Source organism: Macrobrachium nipponense, chromosome 46 (genome assembly GCF_015104395.2).
Source record: "Macrobrachium nipponense isolate FS-2020 chromosome 46, ASM1510439v2, whole genome shotgun sequence".
In the NCBI taxonomy this organism is placed as follows: Eukaryota; Metazoa; Arthropoda; class Malacostraca; order Decapoda; family Palaemonidae; genus Macrobrachium; species Macrobrachium nipponense.
Window position 1 is genome coordinate 42,424,509 of NC_061106.1, and position 25,135 is coordinate 42,449,643.

At 46.8% G+C, this 25,135-nt stretch overlaps 1 protein-coding gene across 1 annotated transcript; it reads right to left on the reverse strand.

The window, feature by feature from the left end:
• Positions 1-526: 526 nt before the first annotated feature.
• LOC135214968 (GTP-binding protein 10 homolog) lies at positions 527-25,045 on the reverse strand. Its single transcript, XM_064249463.1, has 4 exons — positions 24,950-25,045; positions 2,204-2,295; positions 1,829-1,955; positions 527-858 (listed from the first exon to the last, which is right to left on the reverse strand). Exons 1-4 carry the CDS (start codon positions 25,014-25,016, stop codon positions 587-589), a joined length of 558 nt encoding a protein of 185 aa, XP_064105533.1. The 5' UTR covers positions 25,017-25,045; the 3' UTR covers positions 527-586.
• Between the last annotated feature and the right edge of the window lie 90 nt (positions 25,046-25,135).

Genomic DNA, 25,135 nt, shown 5'->3' on the forward strand with positions numbered 1-25,135 from the left:
CAGCCTAACCTTACAGTCTTCCTACTGCAAACTCTAAACATAGGTGAAGCCTTAGCGTCAGACATCGTGAAAGAGTAGTCAAAACCAAAGTCGAAAAACAGTCCACAATAAGCGTATGCCAAGCCAGAGAAAAAAACAGAATACGTCACCAAAAAACCAATACCAAATTCTCAGCAAACGAGTTGAAATCCAAGATGGAGGAACGACAATAGGTGTTGTCCGTTCAACCGACAGAGAAATTATGGCTTAGAAAACGGGAATAGTTCCAGCCCACCCGCCACCCAGCGGCGGGAATGGTGGATCACTGACCTCACCTGTCGCGTGTGCCGCGAGTTTTGAAATTCTGTCGGGACGACCGAGTCTATAGCTAAGTATATATCTGCTGGGTAAGTTACTTGTACAAAATGACATCTTAACCCCTCACAGTCTGTGCTAAATATACCTGGTAATCCTCCCAAAGCTAAAGTAAAACATATACTATGTATGTTACCTGTCCACAAGGGGTTAATGACCAGTGGGTTAGAATTCTAGACTGTAGCCTGAAGGCTGTCATCACTGCATTCATTCTGGAGTTACATCATATTGGTTACAAAAATGATGTAATCGATTCTTTTCTTACCTTATTCAAAAGAATTACATTTTCTATTGGTGTTCGGTGAGGATATTGAGGTCCCATTTTAAAACCATTGATGTCTACAATATACAGCAGTAGGTTTGTCCTTTCAACATGCCTGAGAAATTTGTGGCCCATTCCCATGTTAGCCCAAGAACCTTCAACTAGGCCAGGAAGATCAGCTATGCTTATTTGTCTTTTGTCAGGATACTCGACAATACCAATATTTGGCCGTATTGTTGTAACTAGAAAGATGAAAACCTTTTTGTTTAATAGGAAGTAAGCAAGAAGTTAATAGTAAGAGTTATACTAAAATCTTTGTGAAATTTAATTTACTAAGAAAAGAATTGACACAAACAAGGCGATTTAAGATTTAAGATTTTTTTAACAATGTTAATATTTTCAAACTACTAAAATTAGTTTGATAGATGACTTAATCACACTTCAAGATGTAAAAAAATACAATGAAATACGTAATGGTTTTTATCTTATGCACGGACTTTGCTCTGTGAAGGTTTGCTTGGTAAATCTACAGCATTTGATGCCTGCTCTATATAATGAAAACATGTTTTATATGAGACTTCTGTTCAGAAAGCAAATTTTGGGTAAATTCTCGCCTTAAATAAGAGTGATAAAGTATGTCCTACTATCAAATTAGAGTTTTTCTACATTCAATTTTTGAATTTAGCCCTCTGGACCTGACTACTGTAACCACCTACGGTCTCTAGTTGGAATTAAGTGATATAAAATCTGTTCACTAACTATTGTAACTCTTACTGCTTTTTTAACTATTTTCAATATTACTGTTATTACCATTATTATGATTACTATCTTTTAAACTACCTCAGCAACTGTGTGGATATTGCCGATTATTCATTCTTTATCATGTTATGCACATATCTAGATTGTGTATGCTACTGTCTGTACTTTTGTACATTCCATGTATATGGCCTTGGGCTGAAAATAAAATTTATAATTATTATTATTATTCTATGTAAGCTTTTACCTCTGTCAGTAATGAACTGAAACATGTGTATACAGTTAAGTCCTTTCATCATATTGTACTATATAAGGCTAAGCAGTTCTAATGTTTACCATCATCCTCTCATCTGGAATAAACAACTTTTGGTAGACTGCCCTGTACATCAAAATATTTGCCTTAAATAATGATATGATATTTACTCTGATTATGAAGTTTCATATTTTAATACTTACAAGGGTAGCTGGCAATTTTTGGTTTGGCTCTGGATATGGCTTTCAACAATGTTGACTTTCCAGCATTTGGGAATCCTACCAGGCCTATGTCAGCTATAAGTTTCAGTTCCAATGTGAGATTAAGAGCCTGTTAGACAAGAAAATTATTATTATTTTTAGGTTGTTTACCCAAAGGTAAGGGAAAATATAGCATATGCCTATATAAATTATTAAGTTTTCCAGTCACTGACATAACTATTCCGTCTTGACTTAAGATTAACATCTAATAAGTAAAAATGAATTCTTTATAACAAAACATATTTCCAGACAATCCCATCAATTGATCCCATGGCGATTTAAATGAAAATTTTTACAGTAAATAGCTAGAATACACACCTGTCCATGCTGACCATTAAACTGATTAGCTGGCGAACCTCCGGCTCCTCCCTTGGCCACTAGAATTTTATCTCCAATTTTGTTGGTTTCACCTTAAAGAAAGTCTAGATTAATTTACCATACACTGTACTGTATTTTAGAAACAAACCTGTAAAAAAGTAAAACTGAAAATAATTCCTCAGAAAGTAATAGTATTAGACTTTCAAAATCACAATTTTTAGGGTAAATTGTATTTTTCCCTCAACACATACAAACCCAAGGTCCTTTACATTAGGAACTTTAGGAACTATCTTCGGCAAAGCTGGAAAACAGCCCTTAAACTTTTGAACGAGGTGGTTAGGCAATGACTACTGTCCGGAAGGTGGGAATACTCATTCCCGCCTGCCCAGATGTAAATATTACAGTTTGCCTTTTGGCCTAGGTTTTAGATTGTTGGGTGGCATGAGGTGGGCCTAATGTGTAAAGGACTTCAGGTTTTTATTGTTAGGAAAAATCTAGAATTTACACTTGAAAAAACTGTGATTTGTTCCGACAAGATATACAAACCATCAGTCCCTTACATTAGGAAGACTAAAAGAGCTCACGAAAACACGTCTGCATTGCATGATGGTCGAAAGCAAAATGACATTGTAATGATACAATAAAGTTTGTTCATACTTACCTGGCAGATATATATATAGCTGTATTTTCCGAAGTCCAACAGAATTTAAAAAACTTACGACACACGTAGTGGGAGTCAGGTGGTTAGTACCCATTCATGCTGCTGGAAGGCGGGTATCAGGAACCATTCCCATTTTCTATTCATATTTTTTATTTCCACTGTCTCCTGAGGGGAGGTGGGTGGGTACTTAAAATATATATATCTGCCAGGTAAGTATGAACAACTTTATTGTATCATTACTATCATTTTGCTCATGACTTACCTGTCAGATTATATATATAGCTGAATCCCACCTTTGGAGGTGGGAGTAGACAGAATAGAAGATTTTAGGAAACATATATATGCAGATAATTGATATCTTGGTTCCTTACCTGTTAGCATAGCTGACTTCGTGATTACTGTCACCCAAGTCTGCATCTGCTTTACTAGAGTTGCCAGCGAGGTAGAGACCTACGGTATATAGCTGGTGCACTCCAGATGATCTGTCAACGGGGGCGTGACCACGACGTGACTAGACCATTGACCATACAATGAGGGGAAGAAGCCAAGAAGTAATAAAACCATCTGGCCTAGTCTACCAAAGGTTCCCACTAGACTAGACTAAAGGAAGGATCCGCCCCAGGCGGTCGACCCCACAACCAAAAAAACACACAATATTATGATAGTTAAGATACAATAAAGTTTTGTACATACTTACCTGGCAGATATATACTTAGCTATAGACTCGGTCGTCCCGACAGAATTCAAAACTCGCGGCACACGCGACAGGTAGGTCAGGTGATCCACCATTCCCGCCGCTGGGTGGCGGGGTCTGGAACTATTCCCGTTTTCTAAGCCATAATTTCTCTTCCACCTGTCTCCTGAGGGAGGCTGGGTGGGCCATTAATCGTATATATCTGCCAGGTAAGTATGTACAAAACTTTATTGTATCTTAACAAATATCATTTTGTACAAGTAACTTACCCAGCAGATATATACTTAGCTGATTGGCACCCTTGGTGGCGGGCAAGAGACAGCTAAAAACAAAATAATACTTAACTAAATACATTAAAAAACAGGGAAAAAACAACCTATGTTCTTGGATAACATAATCCATAGTTCCTACTTATTGGGCTGAAGACTTCATGACTACTGTCGATGAGTCTGCTTGCCTCAAGAGTTTCAACGAGGAATGAACCTATGGTTGAATAACTCTTTTGGATCGTGTCAATGGGGCTAGCCCGCTTACGCGACAGAGCCTATACTGGATCGTACCAAATGGGGGCTGACCCACTTACATGGTAGAGCCTTGACCTTTTGTATATCAATGGAGACTCGCCCTCTTACATGACAGAGTTAAGGTTATTAAACAATCACAAAGAGCACTGAAGCCAATCCCGATCACCTGACCATGTTAGTCTTGTTACAATCTATGAATTGTAAGAGGGTCCCTATTCCCTCTGACAATTAACCAATAAAAAACAACCACCAATAAACATAAATTTAAGCCTTAACCTAAAATAGGAAGGATTAGCTCAGCCCCTTCTCCCAGCACTGAATTCGCCGAAACATACGCTCCCAGAGCAAAGCACTTTTCGTACGAAATTTTAACATCTCTTAGGTAATTCGAGGCGAACACCGAATTGCATCTCCAAAATGTCGACTCTATAAGAGCCTGAAGCGGCCATGTTTTGTGAAATGCATCGACGTAGCTATGGCTCTCACTTCATGAGCTCTCACTCTGAGAACCTTGAAATGCTCTTCTTCGCATTTAAGGTGAGCTTCCCTTATTACATCTTTTATGAAGAATGTAAGGGCGTTCTTAGAAATCGCTCTTTTAGATCTTCTTACAGAGCACCAAAGACTTTCTTCTGTACCTTTCAGCAACTTCTTCTTCTCCAGGTAGAACTTGAGTGACCTGACTGGACACAAAGTCCTTTCTAGTTCTCTCCCTGTTAATGAGATATTCCTTTATCTCAAAGCTTCTTGGCCAAGGCTTTGAGGGATTTTCATTTTTCGCTAGAAAAAATGGTTGAAAGGAGCAAATCGCTGAATCTTTCTTAAACCCCACTTTACCTTCCAAAGCTTGCAACTCGCTCACTCTCTTGGCTGTTCGCTAACGCAAAAAGGAATAAAGACTTTCTTGTTAAGTCCCTAAACGAAGCTGCGTGAGAACGGTACAAATTTTTCCGACATTAGGAACTTGAGACACATCCAAGTTCCAGCTAGGCTTCTTGATTACATGTTCTTTCGTGGTCTCAAAAGACCTTTATAAGGTCATGAAGATCTTTATTGTTTGTCAGATCTATTCCTCTATTTGTCGAAAAACGGAGGCCAGCATACTTCTGTAACCCCTTCACTGTTGAAACTGCCAGGTTACAGTCTTTTCTCAAATATAGGAGAAAATTTGCGATTTCAGTTACAGAGGTACTGGAGAGATATTTTCTTTTCCCTACACCATCTTCTAAACAACTAACTCCCACTTCGATTGATATACTTTCGAAGTGGAGACTCTTCTGGCTCTTGCAATAGCCTTCGCCACTTCTCGTGAAAAGCCCCTTGCTCTGACAAGTCCTTCGACAGTCTGAAGGCGGTCAGACTTAGAGCGGGGAGGTTTTTTGTGAAACCTGTCGAAGTGGGGTTGTTGTTTGAGAAGATCGTTTCCTTAGTGGAAGCGATCTTGGAAAATCCACTAACCACTCCAGCACCTCTGTGAACCAATCGAGAGCCGGCCAAAAGGGAGCGATGAGGGTCATTCTTGTTCCTTCCGAGCAAGCGAACTTCCTCAACACTTCTCCTACTATCTTGAAAGGAGGGAAGGCGTACGCGTCCAAGCCCGTTCCAATCTAGCAGAAAGCTGTCTACTGCTACTGCTTGAGGATCCGAGATCGGGGAGCAATAGGTTTCTAATCTGTGGTTCTTGTTGGTCGCGAACAGGTCATATTGGGCTTCCCCACAGATGCCACAGTTTGTTGGCAAATCTGAGGATTGAGAGTCCATTCCGTGGGTAGGACTTGATCTTTTCTGCTTAACAGATCTGCCCGGACATTTTTCTTTTTCTCTCCCTGTACAAACTTGTGAGGAGAGAGATCTTCCTTTCCTGTGCCCAAATCAGCAGATCCTTTGCTGATTCGTACAGGGAAAAGGAATGCGTCCCCCCTTGCTTCTTTATATAAGCGAGGGCTGTTGTGTTGTCCGAGTGAATCTGAATCCCAGACCTGAGACCTGTTCCTCGAAATGAACCAAAGCTAGATGAATGGCAGTTAGCTCTTTCTTGTTGATGTGCCAGGACACTTGTTCTCCTTCCCAAATGCCTGACACTTCTTGCGAACCTAGGGTCGCTCCCCCCCACCCTGAATCTGAGGCGTCTGCAAACAACGCTAGGCGCGGGTTCTGTAAGTGAAGGGAGATTCCTTTGCTTAGTTTCTGTGGATCTAACCACCAACGGATATTCTCCTTGATCCGTTTCGAGATTGGAAAAGTCTCTCCCAGATTGTTTGGACTTCCAATCCCACTTCTCTTCAGATAAAATTGAAGGGGTCGTAGGTGAAGTCTTCCTAAGGAAAACGAACTGTTCCATCGAGGAGAGGGTCCCCAGCAAGCTTCATCCATTCCCTCGCGGAACAATGTTCTTTCCTTAAAGAAGACTGACACCTTTTCTAGGCAAGCGTTTCTCTCCTTTCCTGCGAAGGATACGCTAGAAAATCCCGAGAATCCATCTGAATCCCCAGATAGACAATACTTTGCTGGGGGAGTCAGCATGGGATTTCTCGTGATTTACTAAAAGTCCTAAGGACTTTGTCAACTTTAGAGTCACTAAAAGGTCCTCCAGACATTTTTTTCTCCGATTGGGCTCTTATTAGCCCAATCGTCCAGATATAACGAGATCCTGATCCCTTCCAGATGTAGCCAATAAGCTACATTCTTCATGATGTCCGTAAAGACTTGAGGGGCAGTCGAAAGTCCGCAAGCACATCGCTCGGAACTGGAACACTTTCCCTTGGAACATGAACCTCAGATATTTCCTTGCTGCCGGATGAATTGGCACATGGAAATACGCATCCTGAAGGTCCAGGGACACCATCCAGTCCCCTGGACGAAAATTTCTTCTTCAAGACAAAGAAATTCAGGGCACTGACGTCTAGAACTGGTCTCCATCCCCCGATGCTTTCGGTACCAGAAAATAGCCGATTGTAAAATCCTGGGGACTGGAGATCTTGAAACCAGTTCTACCGCTTTCCTTGGAAATCATCTGTTCCACTGCTTGCAACATAGCAAGCTTTCGGACGGATCCGAGTATCTGGCGGTTAACTCCCTTGGAGTTGTCGTCAAGGGAGGATTTTCCCTGAAGGGGATTAAGTATCCTTTTTCCAGGATAGAGAGGGACCAGGAGTCCGCTCCCTTCTGCGCCCAGACTTTGGCAAAGTGGAGTAGCCTGGCGCCTACTTTCGTCTGGAGGACTTGCTTGTTCATCTAGACTTCCCGAAGGACCTTCTAGATGGTCTACTCTTTCTCTCTGGTCTTCGACCTCTAAGAGGGGCTCTAGAAGAGGAGGCCTCGAAAGGGCTGAACAAAAGAGGGTCTCTCTTTCTTCTCTATCGGCACTGCGGCCTAAACTTCTTGGCTGAGTGCTGAGGAGGATCTTGAGTTGCCTTCTCCGTAAGAGATTTCGAAACCTCTCTAACCGTCTCTTGTGGAAAAAGGTGCGGGGATAAAGGAGCAAAAAGAAGAGATGTCCTTTGCAAGGGTGATACTGCTCTTGCTAAGAACGAGCTAAAGACAGATCTCTTCTTCAAAACTCCCGTTCCAAAAAGAGAGGCAACTTCCACAGAACCGTCCATGACCGCTCTGTCCAGGGCAAAGGGGCCAGGGGGGACGCTCGAAAGTTTCCTCCATGGAAACAAAGTCCGTTGTCCTGAGCTCTCTTCGCTAATGCTCCTAACGCCCAGTCCATAAAATTGAAGACTTCTAGGGTTTTTTAAAGAGGCCCTTTAGAAGGTGGTCAGCTCACACTGCCCCAAGTCGCCTAGCAGACAGCAACGACTTCCTCCTAGAAGAGTCCACTAAGGACGCAAAATCCGCATCCGCGGAAGAAGGCAGACCTAACCCCATCGGTTCTTTGGTCTCGTACCACCTTCCTGGTTGCCTGTTAACTTGGAAGGAGGGCAGGAAAAAACGTCTTGCCCGCTTCCCTTCTGGAAGTCAACCACTCTGAAAAAGTTTTCAAAGCCTTTTTCATACAAAGCGCGGGCCGCATCTTAAACGAAGGAGATGATTTGAGAGCTTTAGTGCTGGACATCAACGATCCTGGTGAAGGAGGGTCGCAGGATGAAGGGAGTCTCCGAACTCCTTTAGCAGCAAAAGAGAAGTCTCTTGTAGTCCGAAACTGCTACATCTACAGGCTCTTCTTTGTCTTCCGATACCTGATCCAACTGATCTACAGGAAGGAGGATCGTTTTGGAGTGATCTGGCTCTTCCCCCCCGTGAGAAGAAACTCCTTTACCCGAGAAGGGGGAGCGCGGAACATTTAGCACTCCTATACGAAGAGTGAGGCTTCTGCCTGTCGGCAACACTCTTGTGCCTACTAGATTCTTGTTGTCCTAGGTTTCTCCGGGTTCCGTGGCGCTTGCTAGGCTCCTGGCGTCCTGATTCATGGCGCTTGAAAAGATCCCCGCGTCCTGATTCCTGACGCTTAACAGGCTCTTGGCGCCCCTAACACTTGACGCCTAACGTAACTCCTGGCGTCCTGTTTTTTCTGGCGTCCTAAACTCCTGGGCGCCCTGACTCCTGACGCCCTGACTCCTGGCGCCCTGACTCCTGGCGCCCCTGACTCATGGCGTCCCTGGCTCATAGCGTCCTGATTCCTGCCTTCTAGCAGAATCCTGGGACGTCCTGAATCCAGCGTTCTAAGAGGCTCTTGACGTCCTTTCTTGCGTCTTGCTGCCTCTTTGCGCCTGTCTGGCTCCTGGTCCTGAAGACCCAAGGATCCTGATACTTAAATCGGTTTTCAGGTTTCCTTGTAGCTAAACCGATCGAGGCTTCTGCTCGATGCGCTGTGTCTAAGAGGACGCTTCGGGGAAGCCAGCCTATAGGGCGAAAGGGCTCTTCTCTCAGGAGAACAACTCCTATCCGACGAGTCCCCTTGATGAAGGCGATAAACGCCCTGGGAGATCGTGAGAGTTCTCTCCTATACGAAGAAGGACGCTTAGCGGAACTCTTAACAGGGAGCGAGAACATCCTTCCTCTTGTAGGGTCCTTAGCAAAAGAGCCTACGAGCGACGCTAACTGCTCTTGCAGATTAACCAAAACTTCTTGGTCGGATCCTGAAGAGCAGGCTCCTCTTGTCTAGTCCTCTTAGGTCCCGAAGGCCAATCCTCGGGAAAACGCTCTGGGCTGGAGTCAGCAGCGTCTCCTTTAGGCCGCCTTCCAGGCTCTCTTCAAAGGGCGCGAACGGGAGGCCGAACTCCATCCTCGTTTAGGAGAGGAAGAGTCTGAGGCCGAAAAACACTCCTTTAGGACGCCTTTTTCTGCGGCAATCCGAGGCAGCCTGGGACTTAACAACAGGATCTGCGAAGGGACGCCTGACCGTTGGGGATGTTCTGCATCCTCCCTGCGGCTTTCGACATTCCTCCTCCTGGTCCTGGGAGTTTGGAAGAGGTCTAGGCCTAGGAGCAATGAGGAACCAACGGTCAGACGCCCCCTCCACCACTGCACTGGGGACACTGCACAAGTCACTATCACCACTCTTACCTTGGTTTTAGAGCTCGTAGTTGAGCTTGAAGTTTTTTCTTAATTGAAGCTTTAACATTTTCCCTCTCTGATGAAGAATCTTTGGATTCAGAACAGGGGAGAAGCAGCTGAGGCTAAGGGAAAATTGTTAGATGGAGAGTTAATTTCTTGTTCTAAGGAGCAAGATCTACTAGAGACCTAGCTGAAGCCTTCCTCACTCTATCTCTCTCAAGCTTCCTAACATATGATGATAATTCCTTCCATTCAAGCTCCGTAAGGTTCTCGCATTCCACACAGGTGTTAATAAAAGAACATTCATTCTCCCTGCATTTAGCGCAAATACTATGCGGATCTAATGCCGATTTAGGCAGCCTAACCTTACAGTCTTCCCTACTGCAAACTCTAAACATAGGTGAAGCTTAGCGTTCCAGAACATCGTGAAAGAGTAGTCAAAAACCAAAGTCGAAAAAACAGTCCACAATAAGCGTATGCCAAGCCAGAGAAAAAACAGAATACGTCACCAAAAAACCAAATCCAAATTCTCGGTCAAACGAGTTGAAATCCAAGATGGAGGAACGAACAATAGGTGTTGTCCGTTCAACCGACAGAGAAATTATGGCTTAGAAAACGGGAATAGTTCCAGACCCCGCCACCCAGCGGCGGGAATGGTGGATCACCTGACCTACCTGTCGCGTGTGCCGCGAGTTTTGAAATTCTGTCGGGGGGGGACGACCGAGTCTATAGCTAAGTTATTCTATTCGCTGGGTAAGTTACTGTACTCCAAAAATCCTCAACCTACTAAAGGATAGGATGATGTGCTACCTCCTGCCCCCAAAACAGCGTCTGCAGCAACGTATGGTCCTAGCGAGTAGCAATGTTCGTATGTTGCTTTCACCTCCTGCAGGTAGTGTGAAGCGAACACCGAATTGCTTCGCCAATATGTGGCACTCAAAAAGTGCACTGAGTGCCATATTTTTGTGAAAAGCTACCGAGGGTCATGATAGCCCTCACCCTCGTGGGCGTTCACTTTTAGAAGCTTCATGTCACTATCACTGCATGTGGCATGGGCTTCTTTAATAGTGTTCCTCAAGAAGAACGTAAGGGCGTTCTTCAACATGGGTAAGATCTGGTTTCTTAACAGAGCACCACAAGTTACCAGAAGGGCCTCTGCAGTCCTTAGTTCTTTCTAAATAGAATTTGAGAGCCCTGACAGGGCACAGGACTCTCTCTGATTCACATCCCACGATCCTTTGCCAAGAACGTAGGGCTCAAAGAACATACAGCACTGTGATCCTTAAACCCAATATGTTTGCTTATAACCTGGATCTTGCTAACTCTCTTCGCCGTCCGCCAGAGCAGTTAGAAAAGGGTCTTCTTCATCAGGTTCCTAAGCGAAGCTGAGTGAAGCAGTTCAAACTGGCTTGACACAAGGAACTTAAGAACTAAGTCTAAGTTCCAAGATGGTACTTTTGGCTGAGAACCTTTGAAGTCAAAAGATCTGAGATCATGAAGGTCTCTGTTATTTGCCAAATCCAGCCTTCTATGCCTAAAGACTACAGAAAGCACGCTCCTGTAGCCCTTTATCGTAGGCACCGCTAATTTAACTTCCTCCCTCAGGTAAAGAAGGAAGTCCGCTATCTGGCTCACAGAGGTTGAGGTTGGAGGAAATGCCCTTCTTCCTGCACCAACTTCTGAAAACAGCCCACTTGGATTGGTACACTGCAAGAGATGAAGGTCTCCTTGCAGTGGCGATCGCCTTTGCCACAGATCTTGAAAAACCCCTCGCTCTGGCCAACTTCTGGATAGTCTGAATGCAGTCAGACTCAGAGCGGGGAGGTTTTTGTGGTACCTCTCGAAGTGGGGCTGTTTGAGTAGATCTGTCCTTAGGGGCAGAGTCCTCGGAAAGTCTACCAAGAAGCACATTACCTCTGTGAACCAGTCAGCCGCCGGCCAGAAGGGGGCGGTTAGGGTCATCCTCGCTCCCTCTGATGCCGCGAATTTCCTCATTACCTCCCCTAGGATCTTGGACGGGGGAAAGGCGTATAGGTCTAGTCCCGACCAGTCCCAAAGAAGGGCGTCTACTGCTACTGCTCCTGGGTCCAGAACCGGTGAGCAGTACAGCGGAAGTCTCCTTGTTCTGGAAGTTGCGAATATGTCCACGAGAGGACATCCCCACAACTTCCATAGCCTCTGGCATACATCCTGATGGAGGGTCCATTCCGTCGGCAGCAGTTGACCTTGCCGACTGAGAAGGTCTGCTCGTACGTTTTCCACTCCTGATACGAACCTCGTCAGGATAGTGACTTCATGTGACCTCGCCCACAACAGGGATTTCCTTCGCAAGGATGAACAGAGACCCAAGAGGTGGGTTCCTCCTGTTTCTTGAGGTATGCCAGGGCTGTGGTGCTGTCCGAGTTGATCTGCACCACCTTGTTGGAGACTTTCTTCTTGAAAGAACTGGAGCACAAGATAATTGCTGCAATTTCCTTGAGATTTATGTGCCAGGACACCTGTTCCCCCCTCCAGGTGCCTGACACTTCCTTCCCCCCTAGTGTTGCTCCCCACCCCTTGGAAGACGCGTCGGAGAACAACACTAGGTCGGGGTTCCGAAGCTTGAGTGAAAGTCCTTCTGCAAGCTTCCGTGGATTCTGACCACCATCTTAGTGTTTCTTTCAACCTCTTCTGTCAACAACAAAGATCACTTCTAGGTCGTTCTCCCGCGCTTCCAGTTGTTTGACAGGAAGAAAACTGAAGTGGTCTGAGGTGCAACCTCCCTAGGGAAAAACAAACTTCTCCGTGAGGAAAATGGTCCCCCGCAGACTCATCCATTCCCCTCACCGAGCATGCTTTTTCTTTTCCCAGAAAGGTTGACCCACTTTGCTTAGGTATTTGTAGTTGTCGCCCCTGGGACGGAAAACCTGAAAAGCCACTGAGTCCATCTGAATCCCCAGATAGACTAAGGACTGAGAAAGGGGTCAGATGTGACTTTCGAGGTTTACCAGAGACCCCAGGGACTTTCGTTAACGACTAGGTCGTGTGAAGGTTCCTTCAGACACCGGTTCTTCCGAGAAGGCTCGGAATGAGCCAGTCGTCCAGGTAGAGGAGATCCTGATCTTCGCAAGATGAAGCCACCATCGCAACGTTCTTCATAAGGATGGTGAACACCATCGGAGCCGTGCTTAGACCGAAGCAGAGTGCCCTGAATGGAATACGTACCTTCCCTTCAGGGACAAACCGCAGGTACTTCCTTGACTGGGGGATGGGATGGGGGACGTGAAAGTATGCGTCCTGGAGATCTAGTGACACCATCCAATCCCGGCCCGGTCTTAAAGCTCCAAGCACTGACTGATGCATCTCTATCTTGAACCTCTGCTTGATGACAAGATTTGGTTTAGGCTGCTGACATCTTAGTTTACCGGTCGCCACCCTCCCCGACTGCTTCGGCACCAGGAACAGTCGGTTGTAAAAACCCAAAAACCGGAGAATCCAAGGTCGAAGACCTGTTCCACCGCTTGTTTTTACGATCATCTGATCGAGCAGATCGTAAAGCACTTGTTGCTTCTCCCCTCGATAAGAGGGTGACATATCCCTGGGTGTCGAAGACAGCAGGGGTGGACTTTAGGAACGGGATTTGATAACCTTTCCTTATGATGTCCAATAGACCATTGAGCCGGCAAAGGGAAGAGACGGGAACTCTGCGTGTCTCTTTAAGACGCGAAGAAACTTGGAGCGAATCCTCTAAAATGCGTGGACGGCGAAGAGCTACTGCATCCGCGTCCACCTGAGCGTCAGCTGGCGCGAGCCTGGCGTCCACTGGCGTGTACCTGGCTTCTACTGGCGCGCGAGAAGCGTCCACTCTCGCACGTCTGGCGTCCGCTGGCGCGCGCTTGGCATTCACTGGCGCGCGTTTGACTTCCACTAAAGCGTGCTCGGCGTCCACTGATGCGCGCTTGGCGTCCACAGGTGCACTCCTGGTTGTCACTGGCGCTCGCCTGGCGTCCGACCGAGCGTCAGGTTCACGCTGCACTTGCACCGAAGCGTCCAAACACACGTCGCGCTCTTGACAGGTAGCAAGCGTACGAGCGGGTAATACCGCTTCACGAGAAGAGCGTGAAACAAACTCATCACGTCCTCTAGAGAGCCGCTGGGGAGCTGTACGAACTCTAGAGGGAGACGAATAGGGAGAGAGAGACGAGCGAGGAGAAGGAGAGGGAGACTGTCTCGACCTCTTCACTGGCAGCCTGTCGTCTTTCCTGCAACGACGTGGATGCGTCTCTCTCTTAGCAAGAACATCAGCAAGCTGCTGCTGCAGAGAGCGAAGAATCTTCTCGGTAGGAGAAGACTCCTTATCAGGGGAGGGGCTGATCCTGCGAGAAGGCGAGGGGCGAGGGGACGCCTTCTTCCTTCTCACAGGAACCGCCTCTTCACGCACTCTGGAGCGACTGGGGCGCTCATAAGAGTCATCGTCCGATGACTCTCTACTCCTCTTCTGCAGCGGGAAAGCTGCGAAGACGCTGTCAGGCGAAGATCGTTACTCAGGCGAAAAACCTGGACGTGAAGTGTCCCAATCACAAACGCTCCTTTTCAATGGGCGTGACACTGATTGAGAGCTCCACCCCTTACGCGGGGAGGAAGCCTCCGACGAAGAAAAGCACTCCTTGAGGAGGCGTGCACGCGCACGCTCCTTGGCAGTCTGGGTAGCATCAACAGATACTGCCGAAGGCACGTCAGATCGGTGGGGGTTCCCCGTAACCCTCCTTCAGCTTTCGACATGCTCTCTCCCTGAAACCTGGGAGTCCAGCAGAGGTCCCGGCCTAGAGGCGAAATGGGGCCGATCTGACGCACTCTCCACTACACAAGGGGCACTGTCACTGCACTTAGCACCTTCACTTTTGCTCTCTAAAGCAAGCACTTTCGATTCTAAATTACGAATCGATTCCAATATCAGAGAAAGGGCATTGCCCTCTACAGACACTGTTTCAGGGCCCGAAGGCAACACTACAGGGTTAGGAGTAGCAACTACAGTAGGAGGGTTAGTAGGAGAAACATTAACTTCCTGTTTACTGAAACACTCCTGGAGGAAGACCTCTTAACCCTATCACGCTCAAGCTTTCTAAGATAGGTCTCATATGCCTTCCACTCAGAATCTGAAAGACATGCACACTCCTTGCAGCGATCCTCATACACACAATCATGCTCCCTGCAACTTTTACACAATGTATGTGGGTCTACTGATGCTTTCAGTAGCCTCCCTCTACATTCACTTCTAGAGCAAACCTGGCGCTAGCGGAACTAGTCCCAGACATCTTAATTCAAAGAGAAACCAAAGCCCAAAATCAATTAAATCCACAAATAACGTGTGCCTAGCCACCGATCCAAAGTCAGATACCAAAAAAACCCAATAGGGATACTCAAGTAGCCAAAGTTTCCTAAATCGAGACGGAGGTGCTGCAAACAGTTTGTTTACAACATGGCGACAGAAAAAATATGAATAGAAAATGGGAATGGTTCCTGATACCCGCCTCCCAGCGGCGGGAATGGGTACTAACCACCTGACTCCCACTACGTGTGTCGTAAGTTTTTTAAATTCTGTCGGACTTCGGAAAATACAGCTATATATATATCTGACAGGTAAGTTTCATGAACAAACTGGAATGTTTTATATCTGGGCAGCTGGTATTTCCGCCTACCAGGCAGTAGTTATTGCTAACCACCTTATTCAAGAGTTTAACGGCCGTTTTCCCCCAGCTTCGCTGAAACAAGTAAACTCCTGGAATATAAAGGACGACTGATGATTTGCATATCAAGTAGAAACAAAAACATTTTTATTTCCTAATTAGAAATCTTAAATAAAAAAAAAATTTCTCCTTGAATGAATCAACCCTTTTGAACAACAAATGAAAATACAAATACCATCATCTTGAAGTAAAGAATGATGTATACTATAAGGTAAATCCCAAACTGATGGTGTCAAGTGAAAAGCAAAACCACAATGAAGATAGATGTGTAACCGACACTTTTAATTATTTAACTAACTATCGTAATTTGGAATTTAGCACTCGGACTTGACGAGGGACAAGATTTGGGAAACTTGCTAAGCAATTGTTTGTATAGTACTGACTATAAATCTTGTTATATATATTTTATATCTAATTCCACTTCCTCACCTTCCTAATTCTATATAAATAGGAGGTAAACAAAAGCAAGTAAACTGTTAAAACATAATACTCGATATATCGAAAAGGCTACGAACTATCAATGGAAAAATGACAATTTGTCCAAAATTGCATTTTTCCTAACTATACAACCTGAGGTCCTTTTACAATAGGAAGGTACTAGCGGCAGCTGGATAGGTCGTAAGCTTTCGAACAGGGGTTCGGTAGTTAACTGCTTGTCCGACAGGCGCGCGCGCGCGACTGGGAGGTAAACAAAATCACTTTTGCTTTTTGGCCCAAGCAAAAACTGCAGAGTGAGGGGTGGCATGAGGTGGGACTATGTGTAAAAGGACCTCAGGTTTGTATAGTTAGGAAAAACATGCAATTTTTGGACAAATTGTCATTTGTTCCGACACGGCATACAAACCTTCGGTCCTTTTACAATAGGAAGACTCACTTCTTGGTGGGAGGAATCTGAGTCTTTTGTGAACAGACTGGTGTTCGCCCAACTTGGAATGCCTCCCTGGTCGTAAGAGCGAGGGAGGGATCCAAGCCTCTGTCCGATTGATCGGGGTGTGCACCGCAGGATCAATGGTCAGACCTCTGGACCAAGTACTAAGAGAGAGGCAAGCGTATCTCTTCGTACCAGCAAACAAGAACAAGTTCCTATTTGCAAGAGGCAAACATAAAGTTATGGTTTGTCTCTTGTTGGCATCCACATTTCCCCCACTTGTAGGAGGAAGTGGTGGATATTCGCTCCCATCCCTAGTGAAAGGGATAGGATGGGGCTCTGTCGAGTAGCTCACCTGCATCTCGTCCTTATCCAGCAAGGTGATGACCGTATCCCTCTACCCACAGGTAGAGGGGGAGAAAAAGATAGGAAGAGAAGCCAGTCACTCTCTCATCACTTATCTATTCTTACAGTCACACCAGGACTCGATGCGTTTCAGCCTGCTAGGGTCTGGGTTAGCTACACAACGTGTTGAGCAGCCACCACGGGTCCCAAGGAAAACGATCCAAGGACCTGTGGGCAATATCCAAAAGGTAGAAGGAGGTGCCAGTGGTCTGGTTGTACCAGACCCCCTGCCTTCAGTACCTGCGCCACGGAGAAGTTCTTGTGTAACTCGAGGAGTGTACTTCTAGGTCATCTTGGTGCTGACGAAGAGTCTTCAACACTCAGCCTGGGATGTCGAGTTTTCTTCAGAAAGCGCGGTCGCGCTTTCACAGGACAAAGCAGCATCTCCTTCGCATCGAAGGCGGTGAAGCATCCATTAGGGAGGGGATTGTGAAGGACTCTAACCGATCGTCAGGAACCGAAGGGTTCTGAGTCTTCGCTACGAAGTCGGTACGAAATCGAGCGTCAACGAATCCCATCCCCTGGATGCTTGACTTCGCAGGAAAAGTCATGCAATTACCTCAGAGGAAAAGAAGGGAATGGTCGTATGACCTATCCCTCTTCTCGACTTTGGTGATGTCCTGTACCCATACTGGTCTATCGGTCTGCAGCGAAGTGTCTCACATTCTCCTATCCCCATGCAGTGAAGTTTCTTCTCGGTAGTGGATATGGACACCGACACTCAATGGTGGGTGTCGATGGTATGGGTACTGTGACAAGCTATTAAAACGAAGTAATGATTGCTTTGTAACAAACAGAACTAAGTCAACAGCGTAGTTCGTAACTGACTCGGGAGCTCTGACAGCTGCCGACTGACTGCGTTTGGAAGGAGGCAAGTTGTCCAAGCATCCGAGCAAGTCACGTGACCTTCGCCTTAAAAGGGTTATGCCAAGAGACTAAACAAATAATTTGTTCGTCACGATGCCAGAAGGCGAGGTGATGATTCTCTTAAGGCATGTGCCCAACAGGCGAAAGTCAATGCCTTCTAGAGACCGAGGTCCCTCATGGCAAGGTATCTCCATAGTATAGTTGATTCTCAGCTAAGGAGACACAACTATGTTGTCGTTGAAGACGAAGGTGTACAGAAAAAGCACCTACGTCTTCACAGCTGAACCGAGAGAAGGATTCTCAAGATTCTGAACCTGTGCTACAAAGACTGAGAAACGCTAACCGCTATTCATTGCTGTCCGTGAGGATCGTAGTTGCAATAAAAGCGGAGCGCTTTTCAGTAATGAAGAGACAGGGAATACTGCCTGAAGAACTGCTTCTCATGGGCTGAACATTTGGAGTAGAGCTGTCAGGTCGGAGAGTAGGCGATGTCTTCTGACACATCTGTTAATTCGGGGCGAGCAATGAATAATTGCACACCTACGAATACGAGATATTTTGAAGACAAACTCAGATGTCTGCAAAAATCATTCGCATTATCGCGGTGCGATGCAGCGGGAGACTAGTACAGACTTCTGTTACCGTGCGGTAAACCGAAAGATGACAGAGTCCAAGAGATATCTCTGTTGAAAATTCTCGCAATGTCGAAGGCGATGAAATCGAGCGTCAACAGCAGTAGATGGTCCTTCATTATTGCGAGAATCCCCGTTAATCAGAGACCTAAGTCCATGATTGTTGGGCAGAGATACGGTTCGGTAGTCAATCAAACCAGGGGAGAGAGAGACGTAACCGACCGTGCATCTCCGAGACCTAGCTGATACTGAGCTGCTATCAGGCAGCTCAATACGCAGTAGCTCTCGGTGACTCGTCATCCTGAGTTGCCAGGTAATCCATTATTCCACGAAGGAATGCATTCGGCTAGAACCATCGAGCATAAAGAATACGCTCGAGCAATTATATTTAAAACGAAAACGGATTTCGGTAAATACAAAGCTGATTTGGTGTTGTCATGACAATACCAAGTATCTAAAATCGAAACTGATAACTGCTGGGAGGTTGCAGGCAACCCCGAGTTGCAGTTCAATTAAAGATACAATTCGTCTCGGTCACAAACCGTAGGAGTTAACTACGGTATGCGCCTACCCCCCGGACAATTCAACTGTTAAAAGAATCATGTCACGAGGGTAATATACGTAGTATATTTGTAGGTTCTGTACCACGACCTCCATCCTAAATTCTTCCTCTCGGAGGAATGAGAATAAGGATTGGAGATCGACCGCCTTCGTTCTCTAGTCAAGAGAGTGAAGGAGAAGTCTTTCCCAAAGGAAAGCTTCAATGGTGAACAGAATACCGAAGACGATAGTTCAAGCCAAACTGGAAGTTCTCGTCCGTTCTTCTCTATTCCAGGTTAATCGCCTACTGTGATACTCTTCTTTCAGCAGCAGTCTTCTTCCAAATGCTAGAAATTACAGGAATTCGAGCATAAGCGAGGTTCCCGATTATCGTGTAACAATTATCGGGGATTCTCGCTCACTTTGGACCGTGGTCTCGCCTAAGTGTTTGGAGATCGTAAAAAACTCGAACACTCTGAGTGCGCTAGAAATTCCGTAGAATTCTAAGCACTCTGCGAAACCCCCCACCGAATTCATCAAACGATATCGGCTGGTGGACCTCTCGATTCCCGTAGAAATCGAGAAAGGGGCAGGATCCCTCCTCAACGACCGGGGCTTACGTCAGGTAGGACCCGAAGGTCCCCCCGGTAGCGCAGCCCCATAACGTGGGATCTTACAGAGAAATCTCTGTAGGATCCCTCCCCTTTCCCTCGTAGCCGTAAGGAGAGAGGGAATGGGGGAGGGAATTGGATACTGGCTCGCCTTCCCAGCGGAACTAGCAGTTGGAGAAGAAAAGGAGCAGCCATCGCCTTACGGCGATGGCCTCTCAGAGCCTGGGAAAACGTATCGTCAGGAGAAAACGTTTCCCCGAGGAGGGTTACGAACTCATACTGTAGGTAAGGGTCTGCCGCCACTGTGAACGTCGTCTGGGTGGGGCTGATCGACACCTGACAGGAGAGAGCCGATACCGTCCGTCCGACTCATTCCAGTCTCGTTGAGGTCGAAACCTCTCAGGAGGACCGAAGGGGGTATTCAAATACGGTGTCTGAAGACACGTAGAAACGCCTCTGTCGCAGTAGAGGAGTGAAGTAGCTAGTTCGACCGGCCAGAACTGAGAGAGCCTTGTTGTCCGGAGACGAGACTACCTGGTTCAACACAGTCGGCAAGCTCCGATCGCGGCAGACCCACCGTCGATTTGGGTTCCCTCTCGGGCCCCAAAACGACTCGAGCCGAGACGTGGCTCTGCTGGTTGGGAGCGGCGATCCTTCCCCGAGGTCGTTGTGCTGACGAATCAGCGCCATAACCTCGGCAAAGTTCCTCTGGATCTCGGAAGTCACAGCATCTTGCAGAGTAGGACCGTTTAAGCCCTTCGAACAGAGCATATTCCGAGAACCTTCCTCCTAAGAAGGGGGAACAGCGACAGCCCTCTCGGTCTTCTCCATCCACTTGCGCATACGTCCTGGCCGGTCCAAGAACCGTGCTGGCACGTAGGGCGTCGTGGTGGGATCATGAGGGGCGCACCCCTCACGATCACTCCTCAATACCTTCGCTCCTTCCGGTGTAACCCGAGGAGGTTGAAGGTACGGGGAGAGGCAGACCTGACTCCCTCCCGTCTGCTCGCTGGCAGAACCAGCAGGCTTGGAGGGCTGCAGGCGATCGTCAACCCGCGGTGGCGATCGAGCTGCAGGCCTGGTCGAACCGTCCTCGCTGTGGAGAACGGCTGGACTGAGCACAGCGGCCCCGATCTCGAGTGTCAGGCGAGCTGGTGCTGGTTGCCGTATCCGATCGCTCTCTGTGAGAGCGACGGGTCAGGCGACCTGCAGGCTCCACTGTCACAGTGAGACCGGTGCTTGTCCTCACGGCACGTCACGTCGCTGGTTCCAGCCGTGGCTGGCACCGGCGAACGGGGGGGGGGGGACCTCTTCCCAGCCCTCAGCCCGTGGCCGGTCGTGTACCGTCACGTCCCGGGTAGCCAGCTGGTCGCCGCGAGAGCGAGAGCTGGTCTGGTGAGAGTCGCTGTGAGCGGCTGTCACCAGTCTTCCGCCCCGTGCCGTGAACCTGACGCTGAGCGGACTCAGAGGGTCTGGTTCCTGGCTGCACGGTCGCTGGTAGGCGACCGTACACTCGGTACCATCCCGCGAACGAGAGGCCGAGACGGACCTGATGCAGTGGCAGAACCCACTGACCCACCAGGCGAGGAAGTACCGGGTGTTTAGCCGGTACCCCTCTGGTCCCCGTTTAGTCTTCTTCCTTGCGGAAGAAGAGACGGGCCCCGCTCCCGAAGGAGCAGGAGGACCAGCGGTAAGGAACCCACTCCCGTCCCACCGAGGTGAGGACGGGTCCCGAGAAGCTCCCGAGGGAGACTTCTTAGGAGGGAGGAGGCAACCTTCTTCTTCCTCGGCTGTGAAGCCTTAGAAGTTCGAAGGGGAAGAGGCGGCAGCCGACGACGATGAAGAAGATGAAGACGACGACGACGACACCTTCCTCCTCTTCTTCGTCAGCTTCCTCAGGACAGACGTAAGATCTGCTATCCAGGGCGGAGCCGGGGCTGCTGTAGCCGAAGCCACAGGGTCCCGGGACGCACCTGTACAGACAGACCAAAGTCTGGGGTAGTACCACACGAACAGGGACGACGTCAGCAGGTATGGGCATCTAGGAACAGCAGGCACAGCCAGCACAGCATCGGCAGGGACAGCCAGCGCAGCAACGGCAGGGACAGCCAGCGCAGCAATGCATGGACAGTCAGCACAAGAATCGGCAGGTACTGCAGGCAGCACCGGAAACACAGGAAGGTGAAGCAGCAGCCAGCATCCTGGTACCGGCGGCAGGTCCAGGGGCGAGCTCTAGGCAGCGGAAGTGTGGTCGCGGGCAGCGCGGCAACCACGAGCGGCGGCGGCACGCCCCCCTCTCGGTACGGCGAACGGCACTTCACAGCGGCTGTAGGCAAGACTGTTACCACGTGAGGCGAGTACACCAGGTGAGGAGGGACGTCGTCACCGGGAGTCGATATCGTTGTCGTGGTCACCACTCCATGGGTGACCGCAGCAGGCCCAGACATAGAACCGCCGCCCTGGACACTAGGCACGCCCTGCAAATCGACGGACGCCCATACCTCACCAAGGTCCACCCTCGTGGCAATAGCACCTGCGGAAATAACAGTAGTAGTGATTAGTGGGGGAGAAGTCCCCTCGCGCGGGGGGGTGAGCCCCACACCGAACGAGCGGAAGACCCGAATACAATTGTACATCGGGCACCGAGCGCCCTCTCCCGCGCTCGACGGATCGGGCGAGGAGGAGAACCCAGATAACCTCCCCCCCGAAGGGGAAGGGCCATCTGTGGGAGCTTAGCGGGGGGGGGGGGGGGGGGGGGGGTAGAGGGATTCTCGTTCCCACCCCCGCACAGCACCCATGTACCCAACAATAATAAAAAGAAGCCCGAGAGCAATCGTGCCCTCGGCACCGAATGCACGGGCATAAGGATCAATTCCCTGACTGAGCGGAACTTGAAACCAAAATAAATATAGATGCAATCAATAATAAAGGAATAACATGAAAAAGAATCTTGCATTACGATTCACGTTCAACCATGAATAAGGGCTCGGAGCGAGCGCATTTGCGCCCTCGGTACCGAGCGGAAGGGTAAAGGATCCATTCCCGATTATGAACGGAAACCTTGATCCATAATGAATTGATGCAATCAAAATATATATGAAAATAAAAAAGAATACTGCGCTTGCGATTTCACTTCATACACAAAATAAAAAGGGAAGAATCAATTCCCTGGGAATAGCGGAAACATTTGATCCAAGTAAATAATGCAATCTCAATAAAATATGAAAATGAAAAGAACTGCACTTGCGATTTCACTTCATTCAAATAAAAAGGGGAAAGGATCAATTTCCGGGTAGAGCGAAACTGATCCAAAATGAGTATTGCTACAATCAAAATAAAATATATGAAAATGAAAAAGAATACTGTACTTGCGATTCCACTTCCATACAGAATAAGTTTTCGTGCCGAGCGCATTCGCTCGGCAACGAGCATACAGGTCAAAAAAAAAAAGGAAAAAAAAAAATAAATAAATGAAAAGGCCACTTACTTATGATTTTCATCTACACATTTTCAACCAAATATAAGCTCGGAGCGAGCGCTCTCCCGCCCTCGGCAACCGAGCATACACAATACGAGGATCATTCTGGAAAAATGAATTCCCGCACTTACCCCGCCCTTCAGTTCCCGGCACTCGGGTATCGGAGGGCGGTGGAGAAACCAAGATCCTTTAATTCACAATTGATTCAATGGAAATAAATATGAAATGATTGTACTTACAATTCAGTTTCACTAGATAAATAGAAAAAGAAAAAAACACAACCATGCGAAAGCAACGACGATGAAGCAAGCGGGGCAGAGAGCGATGATACACGTCTACACGCCAGCAGGCCGAAAGCAAAAGTGATTTGTTTACCTCCCAGTCGCGCGCCGCGGCCTGTCGGACAAGCAGTTAACTACCGAACCCCTAGTTCGAAAGCTTACGACCTATCCAGCTGCCGCTAGTACCTTCCTATTGTAAAAGGACCGAAGGTTTGTATGCCGTGTCGGAACAAATTGCTGAAAAGGCTCCTCTTCACTGTATTGCACTAATTATTTACACAAAATTCAATTCAATATAAACTGATAACATACCCAGTGTTCTGAATTTGTCCAACTGATTGCTGTGCCTAGGGGAACTGGCTGGGACAATTTTATCTTCACCAGGTTCTCCAGAATCCGTACTTTTCGACTGTTCCACCCACACCACCTAGCCAACGTTTCTCTGGCTCTGCTCTTAAAGTTTTTGACAATGTTTGCTCTGTTGGTCAAAATTTATTTCGTGAATTTTCTGTCTTTCCTACAGAATCAGTAAATTATACAAGCTGAAAATATTCAAATTAAAGTCAATTTTATAATCAATAAAATATAAATAACATATAGTAATCATGACTTGATGTTCCATGGCAAAAATCAAGAAACTGTCTTATTTTCATCCCAGGAAATTATGATTGACACTTGGAAGAGCTCCTCTACAACAGGGAGAAGCTTTTCACTACACCTGGATCACACTTTGCTTTTGGGCTCCATTTGTAGATGAAATTTCTGCATGTTGGATGAACTCCCAATACAGGATTACAACAGATTAATGGCTATGTAGTCAATGCAGTTATTTAAGACTTAGCCTTGTAGATTGAAAAAGAACCCCACAAATTCAATTTGTAACTTGTTTACTTCTATGTATTTTACATTTAGTTTTACTCCACACTCGAGTACTTTCAGGCCCTTCTGTGGCCCATTCTCAAGAGATGTTTGGGGATGTTAGCCTGGGTCAAGGCCCAGCAGTCTTCTGAACTTCTTCTCGTTGTGCTGTCATTTATGCGATGGCTGTTCTGGTTTTTCTTGAGAGTTGCCAATCCCCTCTGTCGCTCTGATATCCTGAGCTGATGGTCAATGGGATTCACCCTTGTGGTAAGGGTGTGGTCACCGTAAGTCTGTAAGTCTGTTACTTAGCCTTGTTCCACACAATGATTTATTTCCTTTATTTTACTTCAAGAATATATTTTACATACAGATGATTGCTCCTAAGCTCTTTAGCCATATTAATCTTAAAGCAGCCCTTGATAAAGTTAACATATAGTATCTGTAACCTAATTAGACTTCAACTTTAACCAGGAATATCTAGATGATTTTCAAAGCTTGCCAACATCTAAGTATACTGTTAATTATGACCATCATATGGTTACGGAGTCAACTTCATCAATCAAGTGAATACCATTTATAATCATAATTGCCTCTTAATATTAGTGACGCAAAGTGCCTCTGTGAAATCTACCACCTCTTTTGCTCTTTCACTACAAATCTCCATTCATCTTCAGCCTCTCATCTCACAGTTCTCATCCAAGTAGGTCAGGGTCTTCCTACTCTTCTGGTCCCCATGAGAACACAATAAAATTAGTAACGAAAATGTGTTGCTCGAGTCTTGTACCAACTGGGAAGCAAAAGAATATGAAAGCACGCACATAGCTTTATGACACACACACCAAAAAAGCAGCGATGCTGTTGGATGAGGTGAAGGATTTACCCTGGTGGGAAAAGGTCTAACTTACTGTATTTAATTAGATGTCATGTCCACTGACCATTATGGCATGAGAAAACGAATTTGGCTTTTACAAGTAAACAATATTAATAAGTTTCAACTTAAAATAGGGAAACAGATTAAGTACCAAGATTTGAAATGTTTTCATAAATTCTTATCAAATAAATATACCAGCATTAAGTTATATAAAATTATTCATACCTGCAATTGCTTCCACATAAACATCTCCTCCTTTTCCACCGACACCACCAAACTTTGGATACCCCATACCGCCACTTCCTCCTTTAACATGGATGCGTAAAGAATCAATGATTTTCTATACTCCTCATTTTGGCCAGCATACCAACTCTAAAAGAAAAAATACAAGAAAAAATGATGGTTTATTGT